The 27356-nt window shown below is 31.7% G+C and overlaps 1 protein-coding gene across 1 annotated transcript in view; it reads right to left on the bottom strand.

Annotated features, from left to right (window-relative positions):
• Window positions 1-3122: 3122 nt before the first annotated feature.
• Window positions 3123-27356, bottom strand: part of LOC139483212 (uncharacterized) — a 38935-nt gene continuing 14701 nt past the window's right edge. Inside the window, exons 2-10 of the mRNA XM_071267244.1 lie at window positions 22067-22111; window positions 7824-7847; window positions 6586-6617; window positions 6169-6271; window positions 5464-5523; window positions 4629-4898; window positions 4284-4419; window positions 3681-3790; window positions 3123-3142 (exon numbers count right to left, since the gene is read on the bottom strand). Coding sequence (XP_071123345.1) covers window positions 3123-3142; window positions 3681-3790; window positions 4284-4419; window positions 4629-4898; window positions 5464-5523; window positions 6169-6271; window positions 6586-6617; window positions 7824-7847; window positions 22067-22111 — 800 coding nt within the window. The remainder of the gene's footprint in view (window positions 3143-3680; window positions 3791-4283; window positions 4420-4628; window positions 4899-5463; window positions 5524-6168; window positions 6272-6585; window positions 6618-7823; window positions 7848-22066; window positions 22112-27356) is intronic.

The following is a 27356-nucleotide window of genomic DNA, read 5'->3' as shown; positions in this document are numbered from 1 at the left end:
ACTTGTGAACCTTTTTTAAAAAATAAGCAGGATGAAACAAGGCCATTCCCCGGTGGCGCATTCCGTTGCATGGCTTGGGGATCTATATTGGAATAAGTATGGACATTTATGATTACTTGACATAATGGTACACCTTTGACTGAGTATACTAGTTACCAGAGGATGAATTGTCTACCTACACGATCCTTATTTAATATGTGTTCCTTAGATGCTTACATGTGGGAACCTTATGTTTATAAATAAATCTTTTTAACAATATTGTAAGAAAGTACATATATATTTGGAAAATAATACATATTAATCAAATTTCTTTTCTTTGAATAAAAGGTTCTATACCTGGAAGATTATATTTTTTTAATTTGCATGTATCAAGGTAAATCATGTCAGACCTTTCTTTTCAAATTAGTATTGCCACACACATTTTCTTAAATCGAAATGTTTAAATTTAGAAATAGCCCTTTGTTATTGAAAAAAAAGAATAGCTTTGTTGATCAATGACATATTTTTCCAAGACAATTTTATTCTTTAATGATGAGTGAAATACATATCAATGAAAATTAATGTTGTCAATATATATATACATTCTTCAATTTCAGATTTTTCCTTGGAATTAAATATCATTTCCTTGGTGGTTACAGTAATCACCGCATTGAGGATTTATTGCTGCTTCTTCATGGAAATGTAACCACCTTCTACAAGTAAGTCCGATTGTGTTGAAGGGAAACCATAAATAAATTAAATAAAAGTTTCTTCAGCTAGATACACCCAAACACTGCATATTCCCCTGTTAGAAAAAGCTTTTCATCTACAAATCTTGAGAGAAATTTGAAATGTGCCTACCTGCTGTTTTGTTTTGTTAATAAGCGTAAGAGCAATTTTGGACTAAGAATGCATTTTTGACACAACATTAATATACTGTTTGAATTTTAAGATTAATGCTACAACAATCAAATACAAATACAAAAATAATTGCCACAGATGGTTTATCTGTGATACGGTTTATAAATGTTACAATCCTCTAAATATACCATTCTTAAATGCATAGATTGATAGAACAACCAAGAGCTAGTTGAGGGGTAAATTTTATTGCTGTCTGAATTATTACACAACTCAGGTTTGGGCAAAAAATTCACAGTTAAACATGCAAAAACACAATCAGGAATAATGAAACAATAATTCATTATACAAAACGTTTTAAACTGTGTGGTTTCCTCACATTAAAACACAAAAATAAAATGTGATCATATACAAACTACAACAAAATATACAATAATACATATAGATTTATTCAGTAATGATAGTATTTATCAGCTGCACCTTCTACAAGTAAGTTCAACTGTGTTGATGGGAAACCATAATATAAAATTAAAAAAGTTTCTTCAGCTAGAAACACCCAAAACTACGTCCTCTCGAAGTATATTTAGCTATAGTTCAATAAATATACACTTTGTAACACTATCAGTACTTCATTCACCTGAAATCAGAAACATGAAAGTTACTTTTTGACAGAGAATTGTTCAATAATCTTTAAAAAATACATCACCTTCAAGTATGTTTAGCTATAATTCAATCGATATACATACATTGTTTAACACTATTAAGCATGTTTAGTTCAACTCTTTAACACTGAATTGAATTGATAACATATATTATTACAGATGGACATATACAAAAAAGTATATCTGATCATTGATTGAAATGATCACCATCTAGTTGTTGGCCATTTTGTATATAGACATTACATTGGGTTACCCCTGGTCCCCTAGAACACGGACATATAGAAATAACATTGGGTTGCCTCTGGTCTCATTTAGAAACATGCATATAGAAATAACATTTGGTTACCACTGGTTCCCTCTAAAACATACTTCGAGAGATAACATTTGTTTACCCCTGGTCCCCTTTAGACACATGCATATATAGAAAAAAAACATATAATCACACTTAAATGAAAAATAAGTAAATTCTTTTTGAAATGTAAATTAGAGTCAAATAATATGAAATGAGAACTGACAATGTGAGTATTTATTTCTGTTTCAGTTACATGGATGAACTTGCTAAAAGTGGAAGGCTGAAAAATGTGAAGACACTAAAGGAGCAAAAAGGAAGACTTGTAGCAGAACATATGCTAATGGCTGGGATGGACAAAGCTGTTCAATGGGTGACATCCACAGAATGTAAAATACCATCGCAAACTACCAGTTGCACATTCTATGATGTTGATACTGTTAATGTCACATGTAATTGTCCAGCATCAACTCAAGGAGGTAAAATGTTCATGCATATTTTTGAAATATGACATAGAATTGGTCGTCTAATTTTTTGTATTCGAAATAATTTTTAATAAACCATCCATTATACATTTATTTCCCTTGCCTTAGGGAGATATGAAGATTTGTTTTGATATTTCATATAACCCGAACTTAGAATAATTCAAATTGCTTTATTGCAAAGTTACATAAACAGTAAAAAAACTGAATACGTTGGTAATATGATGATTTTGTTTCTAAAGTGGGGAATATGAAGTTTTATTCAATGACACATGGTATACTCTACACCAATCATACATCAGTTTAACTAACAATTTTTACATACAGTGGAATAATATCAAAAGTTTTTCATGCATGCTTCAGACCTTCACTTTACGTCACACTGCCTTATAACAAATAACACAGTGTCATAATACACAGACAGAGATCATCTTATTATTGCTATTATATAATGACCTATGGAATGTAAAATTATTGTTTAAAGTAATATTTTTGTATCGGTAATCAGTTTCACATGATGTATCTTTTTTGCTATAAATATAATATTATTTTAGGTATGTGCAAACATGTTCATCTTGCATTGTTGATTGCTGCCTCAAGGAATATTGACCTTGAAATGGAGCGCAGTTACCAGGTGAATGAAATATTGTAATCGGAGCAGTATTTTCATGATAAGACCAATAAGCAAATTGAGATTTTCAGTGTATCCTGCTCTGTTTCATTTGTTAATTTGGAAACATATTCATGTTCATGTTTTGCCTGTAGCCATGGCATCAATTGTGTTTGCTCAAAAGTTGCAAAGAGAGTTGTTCCACCACCACATAACCTTTCCGATCTGAACGACTCCGACCATCAAGAACTAAATGTACCATCTGCACAAGGATTAACAAATGAAGAAAACATAAAAAGAAAACTGTACCAAATAAATCTTTATATAAGCAGTTCGAGATTTGTAGATGTTTCAGAGCAGAAAAAGAAAAGTGTGCTTCAGTCTTTGGAAAGAGCGTAAACTATTTTATTTGCTACTCTTCACAATTTGCCAAAAAGAGCCACAAAAGGAAACAACATCCACTTTTTGGAAACAGAAAAGTTAAAGTACAAAAGAAAGAAGAGCACCCCACCCTTATTCTATTACTAAGAGAAATGCCAAAAAAAGGTCAACAACAGTAAATGAAGATGGAAGTTTAAAAACAACTGGCAGAAGCAAGAGAGGAATTAGAACGACATTCCAATAGAAAAAATCAGTTTCCTAAAACTTGATCTGCACATTTAGGGTGCTTGTTATACACATGTAATGTTATGATGTATTTGTGATGCCAAATAAATCCACATCAGTTTTTACTTTTCAAGAAACTGCTATAAAACATATTGTTTGTAAAGTGAGTTGTAAATATATGTATCAGTACTTACCTGGAAGCATAGTTTCCAATATTGTACCAAAAGCCTCAAAGACCTTCCCATGCATGGCATTATTCAATTCTGTTCTGTTCATACTTTTAATAAGCTGTCCAATTATTTCCCTATTTGAATAATTAAAACAATATTTCCATCAGTAACCACATGTCATCGTAATCAGTAACTCTTTCAGGAGACAAGAGTAAGCTAAATCAAGATCTCTATCAGGGGACCATGGATCATCTAAATCAATGTCTCTAGATTAATACAGAGTTGGCAAAGTACTTAAAAACAAAAAAACTAAAGAGTAAGTTAAATCAATACCTCTTGGAGTGGTAATCTCTCTGAAGGAATCAGGGGTAACATTTTTTGTAAGAGAGGGGTAACCTTATAAATACATCTCTGAGAAGACCAAGATATATTTCACTTTGTATTGTCTTGCTTTTAATTGTGAAAAAAAATATTGAGACTGTTTTTTCATTGACTTATTAAATAAGAGCTATGCTAGATGATTTTCAGTCAAATAGTGTAAATTTAACTCCTCTATTTCATGTGCTTGACAACAATCTATAAATATCTGTTATACTTGTGCAGGGATTAAACATTATATTAACTTACTTTGTCTTTTCAATGTGTCCAGCTTTCTGCGCTGGTGTTCCAGCCAGACTTTCCAGGACTTCATCTTTAATCTTTACCTTGTCAACTAGGAATTCAGTCAATTGCATCATTGACTGGATCTGGTATTCAACATCTCCTATAAGAAAGGAAATAACAAATGTAGTCAAGTCCTAAGAAAATCCAAATTCATTGTCCTTTTATACTGGCAAAATATTGAATGTAACTGAAGGTTCATATGAGGTACTGACATCACTTTGGACTGTAGTAGTCCCTCAAAAATAGTTGTTCCATCAATCCAAAATTGCAATACCAACACTTTTTTTATTTGCTTTTGCAAAATGTTACCTTCTGTTAATAAGGACCAGCCTGATGTCACTGCTGGAATGGTGGTTTTTGATTTCGGCACCAGGTCCATCAGCTTCCTAAGCTTTTGTCTGTTCTGATTGATCTTTGTTGAATTTCCCAGACAGAGGTAGTGCCCTAACTGGGTCAGTGACATTTTCTCTGGTCCCTGTATTCGAGCAATTACTTCTCTTCCAGTCACTACGTGTATTAATTTAATATCTCCCCTGTTGCTCTTTACGGAGTGCAATTTACTAGTGACAGCTCTAACATCTGAAAGGAAGCAAGTATATTATTCCTTTGAATTGTAGAACATGAATACTACATACATTGTGATAAAAGTAATTATTTATTAAGCAACAAAAAAACAATGAACTACCTTGCATTCCGAGAGCTATACATGTTATAGGGTGAACAATTGACACTACTTAAAGCTTATAACTGTTAGTTAAATGAACGTTACCAACCAAATTCAAGTTTAATGCTTCTTTTAACAAAATTAAAACAACGACAAGATTTTTGACATATAATGGTGTAGTAATTATTATTCATGTAAATATGGAGGAAAATGATGGTGGAGCCAAAACTTCTAAAATGATACTCTTCATAAAATTATATATTAGCAAATACATGAAGATTAAAATTACAAATGCAGAGAACATGTAGAAATAACCATTATTGTTCATTGGTTGTAAAACTAAACATAGTAAATAACCAATTATGTCTGGTAATGTCATTCAGAGAAGAAAAAAAACGTTGAAGTAGATAAAACTGCTGCAGTTTTCCTACTTTTCTAATAATTTTGTTTAAAATGTATATTAATAAAAAATTAACTTACTAGCATTTTTCAGATCTTCAATTGATACTATAGAGTCCCAGTCATTCATTTCTGTAGCTTCTGGATAAGAAAAAAACATATGTAATTGTAATATTCAGTATATATATCTATAAGAAATAGTTCATGTCATTGATGGCCATATGATAGGTCTTTTCATGAAGCTTTAACTTGACATTATTCATTATGCTGTCAGTACATTGAATAAGCAAACAAACTAGATATGATAAGTAAAATCAGAATGTATTGTGATGTCACACAATATGTAGGCTCTGAGAAAAAAAATTATCTAATAGATTACCAAAGCCACATAGTCCAGATATAAAAATTCTAAAGACCATTACAAAACCTTAACAAGAAAGATGTACTCAAAACAAACAACATCAAGACAAAGGACAAGTACAAACACCACATCACTGAAAACTAAAGCTAGAGCAATATGAACTATCATCAAAACCCAGACTAATATCAAATGATTTGAAAGGGTGAGCATATCCTGCTCTGCATGTAGCACCCATCATATTGCCAAGTGGTGAAAGCTATTGATACGTCAAATCCCATAGAAGGCAAAATCAGTGATATGTCGAACAGACAGGAAAATAAGAATTATATAGGAAGTAGATGTTAAAGAATCAGTGGTGTCCTACATTACTAGCTCATTTATAAAGATATGGTGTAAAATGTATACTGCATATGATCAGTACTCACGGATATTCTTTAATGTTTTCTTCGTTTTCCTCACTTTTTTCACTTTCTTCACTTTCTTCATTTTCTTCATTTTGCCTGAATTCTCTGGCTTCTCAACTGGTTTCTGAAAAAAGAATGGAAATATTAAACAAAGACCAAAGATGATGATAAACTTATTCACTAGTTGAAATGACATGTATATGACATAAGATAAATCATATAGCTTCTCAAGTAATATGTGGATGAAAGATAACATACTCAAACATTTCAATTTTAGTAATTTCCGATCACCCTTGCTGACATACCAGCGAAACTGGCCGCAATTACAGGACAATCATCAGAAATTAAGCTGTTTAATGATGTCACACAATTAAGTAGAGCACATATTTGTTTGCAGCCTTTTTTCAGTTTAGTTAATTAGTGATAGCTTACATTTACCTCTGACTTTCCTCCTTGTAATACATCTTTATCTGAAAAACAAAATGAAATGTTCAAAATATTGTATACACTTTAATTTCAATATTTATTAACAGTCATGCAATGTTATAATTACGTAAATTTATTAGGGGAACAAGGGGTAACCCCATGCTATTACTGAATGTAACTTAATAAGTATCTTTTGGGGACTAGGGGTAACCCAATATTATTACTGTATATGACTACGATCAATTGACTGCTAAATACAACAGATACTCACTAACACTCCTCAAAGTTCTTGAAACCGTTGCTGAAACAAAAATATAATCGTTTTTTTTTAAATAAATTCAGATACCAACACCGACTTTTTTTTTCTAATAGTATGTTCATTTATATATATGGTTGACCAACAAAGGAGTTTTCTATACAGTTGACATGATATAATCTGAGAAAAAGGTTTTACTTTATATGTTTTCTTATTAATATATCTAGGCTAAACCGATACTTATAATGTAAAAAAATCGATTAAAATTTGTCAATAAAGACGATGCAAATACGTATTCAAAAGCTTGTACTTTAAGAAGTATTTCATTTGAACCACATGTTTGTATATGTACATAGGCGTATGGAGATCTTTACAAAACACTCAGTATACATAAGTTACCTTAGGTCATCTTTATTAATTCAGTCGCCATACACAAAACATTACATGAGGTCACCTTAATTAGCAAGTCTTAATACACAATTGATTACCCGAGGACAGCATTATTAAATCAATCTCCATGTACAACATATTACATATGGTCATTTCAATTGATTGTTTTCGATTCTTATACATCATTTGCTCTCAAGCGTTCAGCTTTGGTGTTTCTGTGATATGAAATATAGAAGAGCGTTTGGAACACATGCTATTTTAAACGTGTTATTTGTATTTTTCATATCTATTCGTTCTTCGTTGATATACTGACTAATGGGTATTAAAAAAATCCAGTTTTCTTATATCTGAGTACACTGTTATATAACTTATTTTTCACCGTAATGATAACAACTTATAATCTGTGATATATTCTAGTTTAAATCATATCTATATCTTCACTTTGCAAATGCAATACGTGTCTCGACAAACATAATTAGTATTGCTAATCAAAATTGTTTTTTTTTTCTTTTTCTAGATTTAAGACAACAAAGTCAAGACAATTTAAACTAGAGGGATAATTGTTTTTAAACATAAAAGGAATGATTATAATCCATAAACTCACTCTCATCGTCCATAAATGCACTTTCTGGAAAACAAATGCACAAAAAAACCTTATAATGCATCATATTAATTAATGTTAAAGTACAAAAAGTATTTTGATTCTCTAAAATAAAAACCCGAAAAGTGAAAGGAATAACATAAGATTATCATGATTACTTTAACACCTGAGGTCACCTTGACTTTACTTTAGTCTCTACTGTTCCGCCAATATCATACAACCCACTTTTCAGTGCGAATATAATTAGATTGTTTGTTAATCCAATGCACTAAAATTGTTCTCGTATACACATTAACCGTCAGCTCTATTTACACACGAGTAAAATTAATTAAACACATTTCCATACATAGGATACCTGAGGTCACCTTTATTTGTTTAGTATTCATCCAAAAAAGATTACCCAAGGTCAACTGTCTTAAACCAGTCTCTATGCAAAACAAATTACACGAGGTCACCGTAATTTAACACGTGTAATACACAACAGATTACCTGAGGTTACCTTTATTAAACCAGTCTCCTTGCAAAACAGATTGCACGAGATCACCTTAATTAAACAAGTCCTAATACACAACAGATATCCTGAGGTTATCCCTATCAAATCAGTCTCAATGTACAACATATAACATGAGGTCATTATTATTGTTTTTATTCGATTTTTATACATCAATTGCTCTAAAATATTCAACTGTGGCGTTTTTCATGAAGTGTAGTGAAATCCATAAGAGCTTCGGAACGCATGACATTTCAAACGTGTTGTTTTTATTGATTTTTCATATTTATTCGTTTTTTGCTGACAACAGAATATTATATATTTTTTTTTTTTTTTTTTAAACTGAATACATTCTATATACGTTCAAGCAATTTTCACCGTTATGATAACAACTTATAATCTGTAATAAATCTTAATTTAAATCATATGTATGTATTCACTTTGCAAATGCAAGACGTGGTATGACAAACATAATAATAAAATTGAGAATGGAAATGGGGAATGTGTCAAAGAGACAACAACCCGACCAAATAAAAAACAACAGCAGAAGGTCACCAACAGGTCTTCAATGTAGCCAGAAATTCCCGCACCCGGAGGCGTCCTTCAGCTGGCCCCCTAAACAAATATATACTAGTCCAGTGATAATGAACGTCATACTAATTTCCAAATTGTACACAAGAAACTAAAATTAAAATAATACAAGACTAACAAAGGCCAGAGGCTCCTGACTTGGGACAGGCGCAAAAATGCGGCGGGGTTAAACATGTTTGTGATATCTCAACCCTCCCCCTATACCTCTAACCAATGTAGAAAAGTAAACGCATAACAATACGCACATTTAAATTCAGTTCAAGAGAAGCCCGAGTCTGATGTCAGAAGATGTAACCAAAGAAAATAAACAATATGACAATAATACATTAATAACAACAGACTACTAGCAGTTAACTGACATGCCAGCTCCAGACTTCAATTAAACTGACTGAAAGATTATGATTTCATCATATGAACATCAGGCACAATCCTTCCCGTTCGGGGTTTAGTATCATACCATCATAACATATATGAGAAGAACATAACCCGTGTCATGTCAACAACTGTTTTTAGAATAAATGTGTTTAGTTCAGATGCAAAGACCTTATCAGTGACTCAATATTAACGCCAAATATGCAATATTTAATGACTTGACAACAGTATCGTAATTATATCCCTTCTTAATAAGTCTATTCAAAGGTTTTGTAAGTTTCTGAGGTGAATACTGACACCTTTGTGCTTTATAAAGAATATTTCCATAAAAAATTGGATGTGAAATACCTGAACGTATTAGAAGTCTGCATGTTGAGCTATATTTACGAATGATGTCTTTATACCGATGATAAAATTTAGTAAATGTTTTGACTAGTTTGTGATATCGAAAACCCTGGTGTAATAATTTTTCAGTAATACATAAATTTAAGTATTGCTAATTGAATACTTAATAAAATGGAAATGTCAAAGAGACAACAACCCGACCATAGAAAAACAACAGCAGAATTTCACCAACAGGTCTTCAATATAGCGATAAATTCCCGCATTTGAAGGCGTCCTTCAGCTGGCTCCTAAACAAATATATACTAGTTTAGTGATAATGACCGCCCTACTAATTTCCAAATTGTACAAAAGAAACTTAAATTAAAATAATACAAGACTAACAAAGGCCAGAGGCTCCCGACTTGGGACATACGCTATGTTTGTGAGATCTCAACCCTCCCCCTATACCTCTAGCCAATGTAGAAAAGTAAATGCATATCAAAACGCACATTAAAATTCAGTTCAAGAAAAGCCCGAGTCTGATGTCAGAAGATGTAACCAAAGAAAATATACAAAATGACAATAATACATAAATAACAACAGACTACTAGCAGTTAACTGACATGCCAACTCCAGACTTCAATTAAACTGATTGACCGATTATGATTTCATCATATGAACATCAGACACAATCCTTCTCATTAGGGGTTTAGTATCATACCATCATAACATATATGAGAAGAACATAATCCGTGTCATGCCAACAACTGGTTTTAGAATAAATGAGTTTAGTTCCGATGCAAAGACCCTATAAGTGAATCAATATTAACGCCAAAATATGCAATCGTTATTGACCTGACAACAGTATCGTATCTATATCCCTTCCAAATAAGTATATTCAAAGGTTTTGTTAGTTTTTGAGGTGAATATTGACACCTATGTGCTGTATCCATTACCCTGCTGGGACATATGCCTTCAAATAGTCGTCAAACTTTAATTATTTCGTGAGACAACATCATTTTAATAACCTTTTTGAATAAATTGTACAAACAAGCTGAAGGACGCCTCCGGGTGTTGGAATTTCTCGCTACATTGAAGACCTGTTGGTGACCTTCTGCTGTTGTTTTTTTATTTGGTCGGGTTGTTGTCTCTTTGACACATTCCCCATTTCCATTCTCAATTTTATACTAAATTGAAAGCCAATACACAATTAAATACTCACCACAATTTTCCATGTACTTTACTGAAAAACAGTAAAATTAAATACAAATTCATTTCATGTTGATGATAACATTGATTTGATTGATTAAGGTTGATTGATTGTGTTTGGTTATGTTGAAATATTGCGATTTTAACTTGGAAAATTGAACAAACGTGACCATTAGATACATACTATTGGAATGACGTTAATATATAAACATTAAACAATACAAAAAATATACATCCAGTCGTGAGGAGACTGTTGAATCTTAAATGAAACTAACTATTGCTGACAGTTACTACTTTAATGCACTCATATACAAATTAACTTTATATTTTCATCTTGTCTGATATAGATTAAGATATATCTAGAAATTCCATTAACTGTACCAAACCTTTAGCAATGGACACGTCGGGACTGCTCTTTTTCAGTTGCATTTGTAGATCTAGTATTGGTCAAAGCATTTATTGTTACAGTTAATAACATCGAGAACAAATAATCATGTAAACAGTAAAAGTTGAACAGTTCAGATAAATGTTTGTTTATTAACTTTCAAAATACATCTTGTGAACAAAATGCGAAAACTTATAACCGTATCATAATCAATTCTTTCAATAAGTAAGAAACGTATATCAAAGTAATTACAACATACGATTTTTGTTTGTCTGCAATCACCTTTTTACACAGAAAATATGACAGACAGTATTAACAAAAAATAACAGTGAAGAAATTCAAAAAACGATTTTGTAGAAAAATGATGTGATCTCTTATATATATAGTAGTTAGCCGCTACATACACCAGTATACAGACAATCATACTAAAAATAATCGTAATGCTCGCCATTACATTATTACAGTCTTCATGAATGAATTATAAAGCATGACATAGTTATGTCGAAGGTTTTTTTTCTTTTATATTTGATGGTTTTCCCTAAGTTTAAGATTGTAACCCAAATTTGGTATTTTTCTCAATCGATTTATGAATTTTGAACAGCGGTATACTACTGTTGCCGATATATATAGCTTTGATAAGTTTCAAAAATGAATACAGAAATTTTAAACCTGTAGAATTATTCCCATTTTAAGTGTTAGGTATTTATCTAGATTCTTTAAGGAGAAATTGTCGAAATTGTACATACGAACTGACTACAATATAGCATTAAAAAGCAAAAACTTTTTCAGCCAAACAGTTCAAATTAGAAAACCATATAATTTACGTTTAAGTACATTTAACAGTTTCTTTCCTTAAGTTATCTACAATCCATGGTGTACGTTATTATATGTTTTCTTTTTATATTGCTTGAATTTAGAAAATAAGTTTTAGAAATTTGTTAATTTTGAAGTTAAATCCTTGAAGTGAGTATTCAACATTAAATAGATTTATGAATAAAGAAAACAGCATATCATCAATTGATTATGGAATTATCGAATTTTAATCCAGGTATCTCTGATGAGTCTATTTGAACTTTTATTCGTGGGTTTCAATTTTCGTGGATTGAGCAATATTTACATGTTCGTGAGTTTTTAAATTCCTGGATTTTACTTTCCTAAAAAAATGAAAAATTAAAGCCTTTAGAAACGAAAGGTAACACATAGTCTGGATTGAAGAAATTGCAAAGTAAACCTTGACCCGTGTAAATCGTAGTGATAACACTAATTAACTCATCATTAAGTGATCAACAGATCAAAGTCCATCAAAGGTTTAATTATGTCATAAACATGTCACCTAAAGAATATGGTAACATAAACAAAATGATTTAAATGGATCTTGAATTGTCAAATAATTCTTATCAAAATGAAGCCCAGCATGAAATCATTATTTCCCTTATGTACGAGAACTATGAGGATATAAAATGAACACTTTATCATACAAGCATATCATTACCGGAAATCTGACTTGCATCTATCGAACAGATTTTTTTATGAGAATTAAAACATCAAAAGTTGAGCAGTTAATGTAATTAAAGATTAAATTGGTATACTCATTCATGCGGTTGTCGTTTTGTGATTGCTATTATAGTATTTTCAGATTTGGTGTAATTCAATATATTCTCTAGATCATATCAGTAGTCAAACCTACATGTACTGATGGGGATCCTTCCATGTCTTGATTTTGACAATGGTTGCTTTATTTAGTTGGACACTCAAACTTGAGGATAAATTCATCCACGAAAACTTTGAAAATTGGTACCCCACGAAAAAGTACTTTTACAGTATTAAAACACTTCATTAAAAAACTTTAGAATTTGCAACTCTATGACTCATACATGTCAACGGTGAAAGTCAAAATCGTCAATATCAAACTTGGCCGCCATTTTGTTATTAGTTTCAGTAATAACATGATATTAGATTTGAAAAACCTTAGTTGAACGGATTATGAGTTACAGTACGGACATGACTGAAAACATTATGGTTCCTTGTTTTAAGAACAATAACTCCTAAACGGTAAAAGTGAAAATCTTCAATGTCCAATTTTACATCCATTGTCATATTCAAATTAAAAGTTTTGTTTGAATCGTTCATGAGTAAATGTAACGACATTACATGTTTAAAGAACCAACACTCCTGAACGAGCAAAAGTTAAAAATCGATATTATTAAATTTGATCTCCATTTTGCCATCAGTAACAACATATGTAAATTCGGACAGCTTTGATTGAACGGTTCGTGAGTAAATGCACCGGACACCATTGGAAACAGCATGTTTCAATTTTTCAGTCATAACTCCTGATTAGTAATTGACAAAATTGTCATGATCGAATTTTATCTGCATTTTGTCATCAGTCTCAACATATTAAAACCCTACTAGCTTTTGTTGAACGGTTTACGAGTACAATGTAAGAGCATGGACAACATTTGGATGTTGCACGATGTACATCCGAAAATCAATAACCGACATTTTCCTTGAAAACCTGGTTTAAAATTGCTTATCCTGTTGCTACGCATAGCCTAGCTGTATAAAAAACATAAAATAATTTAATTTTGTAGTCGCCGAATATAAATTTCACTTTAATTTCGAACCAAAACATGTTTGGACGGACTGACAAAGAGACGAAAACTAGGTGATCCACTGTTGCTACTTAGCGAATAACACAAAACTTTGAAATGGTAAATTTCATGTGTACTTACTGTCATTATCAGGAACGCTTATTGCGTAGTGCATTTACTTAAGGCATAACATCAAAATAAACCAAATATCACCTGCGCCTTCTCAATGATATGTTTACAGTGAGGTGTACTACTTTTGGGACATATTAAATCAAAATTATAGAAAACTTCGTCGGCTCGAACTCAACATATGGACAATTCTATGTTAAATATGTTTATTTATGACGTTTTTTATCTGGAAATAAATCATACTTAACTTTAAAATTCATGACCGAAATGTTTTTACAATGTAACTGTTTTCCTGTTCTTGTTATTCGAGGTATAAAGCATGAACAAATACAGTCGGAAGGGGTTCCGAACAAAGAAATGGCACGCAACACAACGGCAACACTTGGGACTATGTTAGTGGAAAACGAAAATCAAACTTTTTTTTTTTAAATTTGTCTGTTTGGTTTTTTTTTTAACTTTTAGCCATGGCATTGTCAGTTTATTTTCGATCTATGAGTTTGAATGTCTCTCTGGTATTGTTCGCCCGCCTTTTATATGTCATACATTTCTAATTAAAATCTGTTTGATTTCGTTTTAAGTAAAATTGTCATATGGCGCTGTGTAGAAGTTTAAGTCATTTTACTGAGAAACATTGGTTATTTAAGGAGCAGGTACATCGTGTATATTATGCGTAAAGTTTTCCCCTTTCTTTGCGCTAATTCGATAAAATATTTGAACAATATTGAATGATGGTTTGTAGAATTCCCTTACAAAAGACTGTTATTGCAAATCTATTGCTAGCTTGGTTGTTTGATCATATCTCGAAAATCCCCAAAAAATGTCTTTCTAATTTGTTAAGAGTAGGAAAAACTAATACTATCATGGTCACAGAATGCGTGTGTGATTTGTTTTACAACGATTACAATGATGTCTAAATACTATTTTTCTGAAACTTACCGTGTCCATACGCTACAATGATTACTCGTTTTGATCCATACTTTTGAACAGCACTATTTCGGGTCCAGTCAGAAAGCCCATACCAGAATACAGTACATATTTAACACAAAATAGTTCCTACGCATGAGTGTATTCTTTTAAAATAGTTAGAATATTGATGTAGTTTTGGTTTGGTATCAAATGATAGCTAACAGATTGGTGATCATTGTAGAACACTTTTTGACTTATATTTGGGATATAGAAACCTGCACCGAATTTTAAAAAGAGGCTACATTTTGTCTGTCTGTCAGATGTGAAGGACCTGTTTGGTATATCCGAAGTTCGGGAACCAGTTCTTTTTTATATGCCAATTATGTTGATTCTTTTCAGTAAAAGACACACTAAATGTAGCTTTGACATGCAATGAATGTCACTTTATTTGAAAATAAGTAATCGAATGAGTCTTGATTAATTGTTCGTATACACATATCTGTACATTTTTTTAATTTCTAGTTTTGCTTTTACAGTGAGATAGATGAATGCAAATTAAAAAAAAATATAAAAAAAAAATTAACCGCCGACTTTGAGGAATGTTTACTGGAATAAAACCGAAGTCCATTTATAAGAAATAAATACGAACACCAGAAATCAATTTTTACAAACTTTCCTTCCAGATAACAGTGTTTGATCATAAATAAGTTTCCGCCCAAGGTTTATAATCCAGGTACTTTTGATAACTATTTACACCACTGGGTCGATGCCGCTGCTGGTGGACGTTTCGTCCCCGAGGGTATCACCAGCTCAGTAGTCAGCATTTCGGTGTTGACATGAATATCAATTATATGGTCATTTTTATAAATTTTCTGTTTACAAAACTTTGAATTTTTCGAAAAACTAAGGACTTTCTTACCCCAGGAGTAGATTACCTTAGCCGTATTTGGCACAACTTTTTGGAATTTTGGGTCCTCAATGCTCTTCAACTTTGTATTTGTTTGGCTTTTTAACTATTTTGATCTGAGCGTCACTGATGAGCCTTTATGTAGACGAAACGCGCGTCTGGCGTATAAAATTATAATCCTGGTACTATTGATAACTATTTACACCACTGGGTCGATGCCGCTGCTGGTGGACGTTTCGTCCCCGAGGGTATCACCAGCCCAGTAGTCAGCACCTCGGTGTTGACATGAATATCAATTATATGGTCATTTTTATAAATTTTCTGTTTACAAAACTTTGAATTTTTCGAAAAACTAAGGACTTTCTTACCCCCAGGAGTAATTTACCTTAGCCGTATTTGGCACAACTTTTTGGAATTTCGAGTCCTCAATGCTCTTCAACTTTGTATTTGTTTGGCTTTTTAACTATTTTGATCTGAGCGTCACTGATGAGTCTTAATGTAGACGAAACGCGCGTTTGGCGTATAAAATTATAATCCTGGTACTTTTGATAACTAATTATACAAATCCAGTAAGAAAGTTATTAACATTATTGATACGGAGAGAAAAAAACTAATTCAATTAAAAAGTGAAAAACGGAAAAAATGGATTTGTTTTATAAAATTTACTTCTGGAGTCTATCTCATGATGAACAAATTTCTTTCCAAGTTTGTTAGACATCAGGGATAGTTTAAAAAAGTTAATAGAATTTTGAAAAACCTCAAACTGCAGAGAGTGATAGAATGTTAACTGGCAGATAAAAGACGGAAAAACAGGATTTCTTTTGAAATTGACTTCTCGATTCTATCTTATAATCATACACAACCTTATGTCCAGGTTTGATAGACATCCAGGTTAGTTTAATAAAGGTATTAAAGGAGTAGGTCCGGTAAGGACTCATTTTGGCCTCAAATTTCAGTTTCATCTGACGAAAGATTTTGACCACTTTTTAAACACTTAAGTGTCTATTTCACTTGATTCAATTAGTTAATGTGAAAGATTTTAACTGATTTAGTCATTAAAAACGATCCGATTCAAGCTCAAATATGAAAAATCTACCAAATATGCTGAAAAATGTCACTTTACAGATGGTTTTTGTCAAAAATGAAAGTGGCCGCATCCGTGTTCATCCACCACCTTTATATATGTTATGCATTATCATAAAATACAACTTACATTTCAATATTAAGGATGAACACGAATGCGGCCACTTTCGTTTTACACGGAAACCGTCTTAAATTTACCTAAAATGCTAGAATTTTGAAGATTTCAGTAATTTAGCATGACTTAATGGTGCTACAACCCGATATATGTGCATTGTATTGTCAAAAACAGCCCATATTTATGTAGCAGAGGCATTCAACTGTCCAATAAATAACTAAAAGTTTAAATTTTAACAATTTTGTAAAACTGTTATATTTTGGGGCCAAAAAGGGGTCTTACCGGACCTTCTCCTTTCAAAACCTTTAACATCACATGGATTATTTATGGAAGCCGCCGCCAACAACGACATCAACGAAGACGACGACCACGGAATGTAGGATCACTATGTTTCACTTTTACGACAAAAGTCGCCGGCTCGCCAAAAACAATATGTCTCCATTCAAATGCATTGATCGGTCAATGAAATAGGGTCACTTTTACTGATGATGGAATGTTTCCAATGATATTGTGTATACCTCATTTATCATTGATAATGTACTTTAAGATTTATAACAGTATGTTTTCTCACTTATGAAAATATCGTGACATATTATTATTAAAATTAATTCTGATGAATTTGATCATAGCCTACTTTAGTCATTTCATGTGTATTTTTTTTTATCATTTGGCAATATTTCGCCTTACTGTTGGACATATGTATACTTCATCAAATATATAAGTCTTACCGTTCAAAATGATTGCTGTTAGAACACATGCAATTTACTATTGAACAGTTTTTTAATAAGGTTTATGTACCCTTCTGTAGACATTTTTGTACGAACTTTTCCAACCTAAATTGTATCAAAACTACAGATATATTGAATAAAGAGATATGCCATTTAGTACATATTCAAAGGGAAAACTTGATGCATAGCATTATTTTTTACTGTTTCATTGCATTTGATAGAAAAAAGAGGACTTTGTGGCAAATGAATCAAGATTTTTATAGAAAAACCACAGCCTTTAATACAGAGATTTTTGTTATAAAATTTGAAACATAAGTTACTCACTTGATTTTCGATGATGTGCTAGTGTTTATTTTTTTACAAAAAGTCTTAAGCAACTTTATTCCAAAACACTTCGTGCTGAGTCGCTAAAGTCGAGCGCACCCTAAAAGGTTTACTTGAATTTGGCCATATTTATATATGTTTTAACTAATAACTACATTTATAAACTTGTTTTAAGGAAATCAATTCTAGCACTGCATGCAATAATCCTATATTTATCACTCATTAAATTGTCAAATATGAGAGTACAAGGATAAAGGCTGTGGATTTTCTATAGTAATCTTGATTTATATGCCACAAAGTCCCCCTTTTCGATTAAATGCAATGGAACAGTAAAAAATATTGCTGTGCATCAAGTGTTCCCTTCGAATATGTACTAAATGACCTATTTCTATTATTCATTATATCTGTAGTTTTGATACAATTGAAGTCTGAAAAGTTCGTACAAAAATGGCTACAGAAGAGTACATAAACCTTAATCGCTAAATGGCAACAGTGGATTACCTTCGACGACAGTTGGAATATAAACATCAATACTTCGTTTCTTTGCATGGCTTTTTTACATGGCATCAATTGACAATTGATGCTATGGGACGCTCGCGCATGCGCAGACGGCATATCACAGATTTTAAATACATGTTTTAACGTTGTTTTCTGTCAGTTTCATTAGAATGAAAATAACAATATTGTATTTAAAGCTCCGACGGCATCAATTTGGGATTTGATGGTCGAAAATGCCCGTTTACTGTCTCCGCTAGCGCGTCGCCAGTAAACTTAATTTGCGACCATCAAATCCCTAATTAATGCCGTCGGAGCTTTAAATACAGTACAGTTATCTCCTAAATTTAATGTCCCTTGGCCCTGAAGAAATGAATGGTTTATATTCGGCGTGCAGCTTGACTATGTCTAACATCATGGCATGCAAATTAGGAGATAACTGTATTGTATTGTAAACTTGTCCTTCGTAAAACATACATAGATTTTAATGTCGCAAATTGAGTTAACTAGCGAGGCATAGCGAAGCTAGAATACAATATATCATCTCCATTCTAATGCAGTATATAAAAATAAATACCATTTAATAAATGTTATGGCTGAAAATGAAAGAAATGAAAAATTCCGGGAAACTGTTACATGCTTTTTGGCACTTCATATGTATACTTATGATGTCAAACATAAACTCTACACGAAGTTATACCTTTCCTACGCTTCAGAATGGTATCGACGTTGACAAAAAGAAGATTTTGAGTTTAAAAATGTAACTTTCATGTATATTTTGTGAGAAATTGACTACCACTGAAAAATTGGGTTTCAAAATGGTGGTTTTCTTAGTTACGGCCTGGTAGAATATAGAATTTAACCCTTCATGACAACGTAACAAGGTGACGTCACAACTATGTTTCCGTAAATAAAAAATCAAATGCAATACCTGTCGTTTTAAAGCTTCTTGTGCGCCTGAGAACAAATAAATTACATGGAAGAAAATACATAAGTGTAAAATGCGATTATAAAAAAATCATTGAATTATATAATGTTACTTTTATCAAAATTTAGTAATACGAATATCATATGTTTAAGGCTTTCACGGTTTAAAAAAATTACTGACTTTGTCCTATTAGAATCGAAAAAATTCTTGGCAGCCGTAGATTTGTTTTCATTTCACCATGGGTTGTGCATTTATATTCGTATTTTACCTCTCGCTAAACCCATGGTTAAATGAAAACAAACCTACAGCTGCCATAAATTATTTCTTAAACAATCAAATACTCACTGTATTTTGAATACTGATTACCTGGAAATAGAAAATTAAACTTAACCTTCTTTCATTTCGTTTGTTAGATAATATCAAAAGTCATATGATAAAATCAAAAGACATTTACTTTAATAATTTGTACCACTTTACTCTGGCCCTTTTTGATCAGATTACTTTCCGTAGTATAAGATGAAAAATATAATTTAAATACAAATTTCGGATAATCTAGTCCATTGCCGTCTTGGGTCTAAAACTAATGTATCTTTGAAAACTTCCTGTTGTGGGTATTTACCAAAAATGTTATGCAATTCTAAAGGAAAATGCATGTTTTTAAAACTTTTTTAGACATGGTAAGATTGAATTCATCATGTTTTTAAAAGAAGATGGCTGAAAAATATAAGAAATCAGGTAAAATTAAAAGTTATCTATCTTTAAAATTCGACATACAAAGGGGTTATCCTATCTGCGGACAAAAACATTAACTTTATCTTCTAGCATCTTTATATCTATTTGAATCTTGATTTTTTTTACCATTTTTCGTTATTTTATATAGAAATTATATTACGGTTACGCTTCCGACCTTCAAAATAAATAGATCGAAAGTTTTCAGAGTAATCAATGTCCATTTAAACACGGACAGAAGCCTTAAAACATGTACAATTCACCCTTATGCGGGAGAATTGTTGATTCAACTAAGGAATTGGCATACTGGCAATTTTATTTTAGGGCCATATATAATCCTATTGTAATTGCTGCCGTCATGATAAAGCAAAAAAATAAACCTATACAAATTGGCAAAGTACCCCATATTCTGCCATATTTTTTTTATTTTTTGGGGTGTTTAAACTGTTTTTCCTAGCCTTAAGAATATCAACGTGCATGGCCCTTTGAAATTAATCTGATTTAAATCTGGTAAAGATGTAATATTTCGAACGTTATTTTGAAACGTCTTTTTGTGATATCTTTTTGCACACCAGCAAATCACATATAATGTTCTCCTATCTTATAAATGACATAAAATTTTTACCTCAGATTCCCAATTAAAGACGTATTAACTAAAATGCACGAAATACAAGTATGCATCAATATATTATTATATTGCAGCATTGTTGTTTCTTTACGACCAGCCTTAACCGATAATACTGTTAATAGTGAGATACAGTTTAGTCAGATATAAAGAACCTGTACAAAGGGTTTGAAAAGTGATAATAAAAAAAAAAACAACGGTTTTCAAATATGACCAAATGATCTGGGGGAGAGTTATCGTATTAGCAGTCAAGCAACATTATCTTGTATATTTATTGAAAGCAAAACTATGCTGAGACATTACATTTATTAATGCATTATTTCATATAACAGCATTGCTGAAATTCAATTATTCCCTTTGAGAGATTTGATTAAGACTTTCCTTTAGGTATTATTTACAGGCGTTTTTAATCAAACGTTTTGCATTTTTTTTCTTTTCAATTTTTGTAGTCAACCATACAAATAAGTAAAGAAATAAAATTAGAGTTTTGATTCAACAAATTAAAACATACTCACTGTAATCTGACCGATCTGTAGAAAGACAAAATTGTATCTTAATTTTACTTTATGTTGTGTTTTTGCATGCTTCTGAATTTGCTTGGTTGCAATTGCAATACATTATGGTTATACCTGCGATAAGGCTTGAGACCACATTTATATTTTAGTGCATTTAAATTAGTCAATATACGGAAATAAAAAAAAAAATCCCACCTGCGCATTCCTTAAATTATTTTTTTGACAGTTTGGTTTTTTTCTATAGGAACAAACTATAGAAAACTTCTCATTGGCAATCATACCAAATCTTCTCTTTTTATATTCTCAAATTCTTACTTTAAGCAAGAGGCTGTTCGAGTGACAGTGACAGAAAAACGGATGTCTTGCAAAGGTCGAGTACTGAACAGTTGAGCAAGTATTAACAGTACGTTTCAGCTTGATAATAATTTTTTACTCGTACGCAATACAACTTATAGAATATAAATATAACATTATTCAATTACATCAGTAAAATATATATAATGTATTAAGGCAATCAGTCAAATAACCAACTTCATGACCCCAGACGTCTACTATAGCTGTGGAATACAAGGGCAATTGACAAGAGACTGCAAACAGGGAAAGGTAAGGACAAAATCAAACTTTCCAGAGGATCTTCAACAACGGGCGTACAACAGTTAAATATCCTACAGTAAGTCTTGTTTCTATCATTAGCACATGTTTTACATTCAAATTAAAACCCATTCCCTCAAACAAACCCCCGACACATTGGTGAATTTCCATATCTGTTATTTTTATCAACATGTAGATAAACTTACTTTTCTTCTGTGACAGCCCTGAGCCGGATGCTTGGATATCAGAACCTGAAATATGAAAGTTAGAAAACTAAGCAGAGAAATTGTACCTATCAAACTTTTGTAATGTTTGTATCCAATTAGATACCATAGAATACTTAAAGATTAAAATATCAAAATATGAAAAATATCATTATCTTATACCTTGAAATTTTTTTCAAACATTTCATGAATATTAAAATTGTAATTCTGATATTAAATGCTAACGGTTGTTTGAAAAAAATCATATGATATGCGATCAGAATAACATCAAATTGACATATATTGATGCATCAGGAATATTTAGCTTTCTCTTGGATTTTAGGAGTTGTAACACAGCTTGTTTTGCTTTATTGTACTTTCATTTTGTTTGAAATCGAGGGATGTCTTAACTACAATCGTCCAATAATTGGTAAAACGTTGGCGAAAGAAAGAAATCTAAGCCGTTGTGTATTTAGATGGCGGACTCGGTTTATTCATGGAAAATGTGGAAGTAATATTTAGAGGAATAACATCATCGTCACTTCAAAGGTTTCATCTGCGTTACCGCCTACATTTCGAAAACGTTAGTTCGTTTAATTTCTAGCATGGAAGTTGATTCTCCGCGTGTGATGGATCAAATCACTCATTTGCGTGTTCACGGAAAATTAAGAACAGATAAGTTTTTGTCGTTTAAACGTATTAAGTTACCCAAATAATATATTCGTTATACGTTCTGTTGATGTATGCTGCGAAAAAGAGTCATTCGTCTAACTTTTATTTTAGTCCAATTTTTCTTCTTTTTTTTTCTTCTTTTTTTGTTGGTTAGTTTGATCTTAATAGTTTAAACCAACAGCTATCACAAATGAAATTGGAGAACAAGGCTGGTTCATTTTGAATTTTAATATTTACAGACGGTTGAGAAGTCATTTCCGTAAGTAAAGAAGATGATTGTACTAAAAGATACGTTTGGACCCCTTTTATTAAATAGGAATAATCTAAGTCTTTCATGTATTAGTCAATTAAAATATTCACACTTCTAAACTGTTCTTTCATTTCATAAAAGTTCGTTGATACATTAACTAATTCGTGTAAAAATTTATTTGCCGTAAGACAGATAGATTTAAGCTCATTTCGTCGGTTTGTTATAATTCTTGCGGTAGCTTGGTATGTTAATACAAGTATTCCACAATAATCACTTTTTTTAAATTAAATGTATATTTACGAACATACTATCCCTATTTTAGTTGTCAAGTTTCACAAATGTAATCAATGAGAGTTATGACATATACATAAATGTAGAATACTTGAAAGTAAATATCATTTTTCAATCTCGATAAACTTTGCACATTTCAACAGTAAAAAAATCTATGTCTAAATTTGTCAACATTATTTTGTGAAACATCATGTAAAACCTGATCGAATCATCGGTATTTAATTGTTTTACACGGGATCCGCTTTTAATCGGCAAATACTCTAAGAACAGAGTAAAACAAACGGTAAAAAGCAAACATATGCTAGATAATGTACAATTTTTCATGCTAAACTGATGTAGTTTCATCAATTCTCGTTCGTTTTCAAGTTTTTCTTACATCATACGACTTCTTTCAGAAGTAAGAGGTTTTATATGATACAGAACCACCTTCTTATAAATAGATCTCGGATTTCACACAGGTACATGTACTTTAAAATGACCGGACTCGATAAAATCACGTGACTGATAAGGAATTCCAGATGACAGATGTCTTGCCACCGAGACTATAATTGGATAAAAAACATATGACTTTTATACGGAGCTCTGCAGGCCGTTTTTTTATATTCATCAATTCTTACTTTAAACAAGAGGCTGTTCGAGTGACAGCCAACCGGATGTGACAGCAAACCGGATGTCTTGCAAAGTTCGAACCCTGAACAGTTGAGCAAGTATTGACAGTACATTTCAGCTTAATAATAGTATTTAACTCGTACGCAAAAAAACTTATCGAATATAAATATAACATATTTTCAATTACAACAGTGAAATATAATACATTAAGGCAATCAGTCAAATAATCAACTTAATGACCTCAGACGTCTGCTATAACTATGGAATACAGGGGCAATTGACAAGAGACTGCAAACAGGGAAAGGTAAGGACAGGATTTTCAAGGTACAAGATTTGGATATTTTTTCAAATATTTCATGAATATAAAAATTGTAATCCTGATATTAATGTTAACGGTTGTTTAAAAAAAAATCATATAATATGCAATCAGAATAACATTAAATTTACATATATTGGTCATCAGGAATATTTAGATTTCTCTTGGATATTAGGAGGTGTAACACAGTTTGTTTTGCTTTTACCATACTTTTATGTTGTTTAAACCCAAGGGATGTCTTAACTACAATCGCACAACAATTGGTAAAACGTTGGCGAAAGATAGGAACAAAAGGCGTTGTGCATTTAGATGACGGGTTCGACTTAGCCATGGAACATGTGGAAGTAATATTTAGTGGAATAACATCATCGTCACTTCAATGGTTTCATCTGCGTTACCGCCCGCTTTTTCGATAATTCGTTAATTGGTTTAATTTCCAGCATGGAGGCGGATTCTCCGCGTGTGATGGATCAAATCCCTAACACTTTCCTGTTATTTTCGTGTTCACGGAAAATTAAGAACATATACGTTTTTGTCGTTTATACGTACGAAGTAACCCATCCATTCGTTATACATTCTGTTAATGTACGCTGCCAAAAAGAGTATTTCGTCCAATTTTTATTTTAGTCCAATTTTTCTCTTTTTTTGTTGGTTAGTTTGATCTTAATAGTTTAAACCAAAGGCTTTCAAATATGAAATTGGAGAACAAGGCTGGTTCATTTTGAATTTTGATATTAACAGACAGTTGAAAAGTCATTTCCGTAAGTTTAGAAGATGATTGTACTAAAAGATACGTTAGGACTCCTTTTATAAAATACGAATAATCTTAAGTCTCTCGTGTGTTAGTCAATTAAAATATTCACAATTCTAAACGGTTCTATCATTTAATTAAAGTTATTTGATACATAAACTAATTCGTGTAAATATTAATATTTGCCGTAAGACAGATAGATTCAAGCTCATTTCGTAGTTTTGTTATAATTATAGCTCTAGCTTGTTATATTAATACAAGTATTCCACAATAATCATTTTTTTTAATTAAATATATATTTACGCACATACTATCCCTATTTTAGTTGTCCAGTTTCACAAATGTAATCAATGACATTTATGACAAATACATAAATTTAGAATACTTGAAAGTAAATATCATTTTTTTAATCTAGATAAACTTTGCACATTTCAACCGTAAATAGAAAAATGTCTCAATTTGTCTACATTATTTTGTTACACATCATGAGAAATCTTATCGATTCATCGGCATTTAAGTGATTTACACGGGATCTGCTTTAAACCGGAAAATACTTTTGGAACAGTAAAACAAACGGTGAAGAGCAAATATATGCTAAATTAATTTCAACTTTCCATGCTAAACTGCTGTAGTTTGATCAATTCTCGTTCGTTTTTCACGTTTTTCTAATATCATACGACTTCTCTGAGAAGAAAGAGGATTTATATGATACATCGCCACCTTCCTATAATTATCAATAGACCTCGGATTTCTCACAGGTACATGTACTCAGGCTTTATCATTACCGGACTCGATAAAATCACGTGACTGATAAGGCATGCCAGATAACAGGGGTCTTGTCGCCGAAACTATAATTGGACAACATCATATGATTTTATTACAGAGCTCTGCAGGCCGTTAATTCATGCTAATTAGTCGTTGTTATTCCTTTTAAATGTTACATTCGTGGTTTAGCCGAATATGAAAACACATCTGAAATGCACTCTGGTTTAATAAAATTATATCCTATATCATCGCGGTGATAAATGCCAATTAACACCAACACAAAATTAGAGTTGTTAAAATTTACTAGAATAAGTCACAATTATACTTTACAGTTGCTGTGATGTAAAAGTTAGATTGTAATCAAAAGCAATTTTACAATTATTTCATTTATGCCTGCTTTTTTACAGGGCAGATTACACAGACCATTGGTGGAGGTTTGTTTACAGTCATAAATTTAAGACAAGATTTGGACTAATCTATTAAAATAAATGATTGTGCTTTTATTTATTTGTTTACCCTCTATTTGTATTGTAGTGCAATCATGTAATGCTGTCATTTTAGTGTAATATTTAACATAGCCATAAAAGCTGGAGTTCTGGCATGCCACAAAACCAGGTTCAACCCAACATTTTTTCTTGAAATATCCTGTACCAAGTCAGTAAAATGGTCATTGTTATATTATCAGAGATCTGATATTTTGAAGAAATAATATTTGTAAGTCAGAACCAGTTTCTTTGTTAGAGGTGTATTGTGAATTTTACATCTTTACAGATGAACGCAATACAGGGGCTGCTGGTTATATTGATAATCTTGAACGGATTTTACACATATATCGGTCTGATGACGAGAAATTGAAAAGTTCCACTTGGAGACAAGTAAAACAAATATAGTTGTCTCAATTAAGTTATGCACGTTTGGTAACAAACTGCACTGCCTCGTTTTTTATAAATTATTAAAACGTTGTAAAAATAATAAACAAAGGTAGTAAAGTACCAGAATTACAATCTTAACTTTATCAATTTACGACGGTTGTCGCAAAAATGAAATTACTATTTTTGTCAACTTGATTCAAGGGGATCAAAATGAACGTCTAATATGCTATATAAAATAGTTAATATTGACGAGTGGCGTATGTCAAAGGAATTTTTCACATTTTTGAATGATTTATCGAGTTTATTTTCAATGGATAGGTTTGCTAGCTTTGTAAACACGAAACAACTTAAGTTTAATTGTTTATATTGGAACCCATGTTCTTTATGGTTCGACACTTTTATGTGCGACTTCCTTTTCATGAATGTGACCTACCGAATTAGACTATTTACCAGATTTGTCATTCCATAAGCAACATGACGGGTGCCACATGTGGATCAGGATCTGCTTACCCTTCGGGAGTAGCTGATATCACCCCTAGTTTTTGGTGGGGTTCGTGTTGTTTATTCTTTAGTTTATTTTTATGTTGTGTTCTATTGATTGTCTATTTGTCTCTATTTTATTTTAAGTCATGGCGTTGTCAGTTTATTTTGGATTTGTGAATTTGAATGTCCCTTAATTTGGTATCTTTCGTCTCTCTTCTTTTGTGAGATCAACTGGCTAGGACCTACAGTAACTGAGCATATCAGATTTATAAACTATCTAGTAA

Source organism: Mytilus edulis, chromosome 7 (assembly GCF_963676685.1).
Source record: "Mytilus edulis chromosome 7, xbMytEdul2.2, whole genome shotgun sequence".
Classification (NCBI taxonomy): domain Eukaryota; kingdom Metazoa; phylum Mollusca; class Bivalvia; order Mytilida; family Mytilidae; genus Mytilus; species Mytilus edulis.
This window is presented reverse-complemented; position numbering and strand designations above follow the sequence as displayed.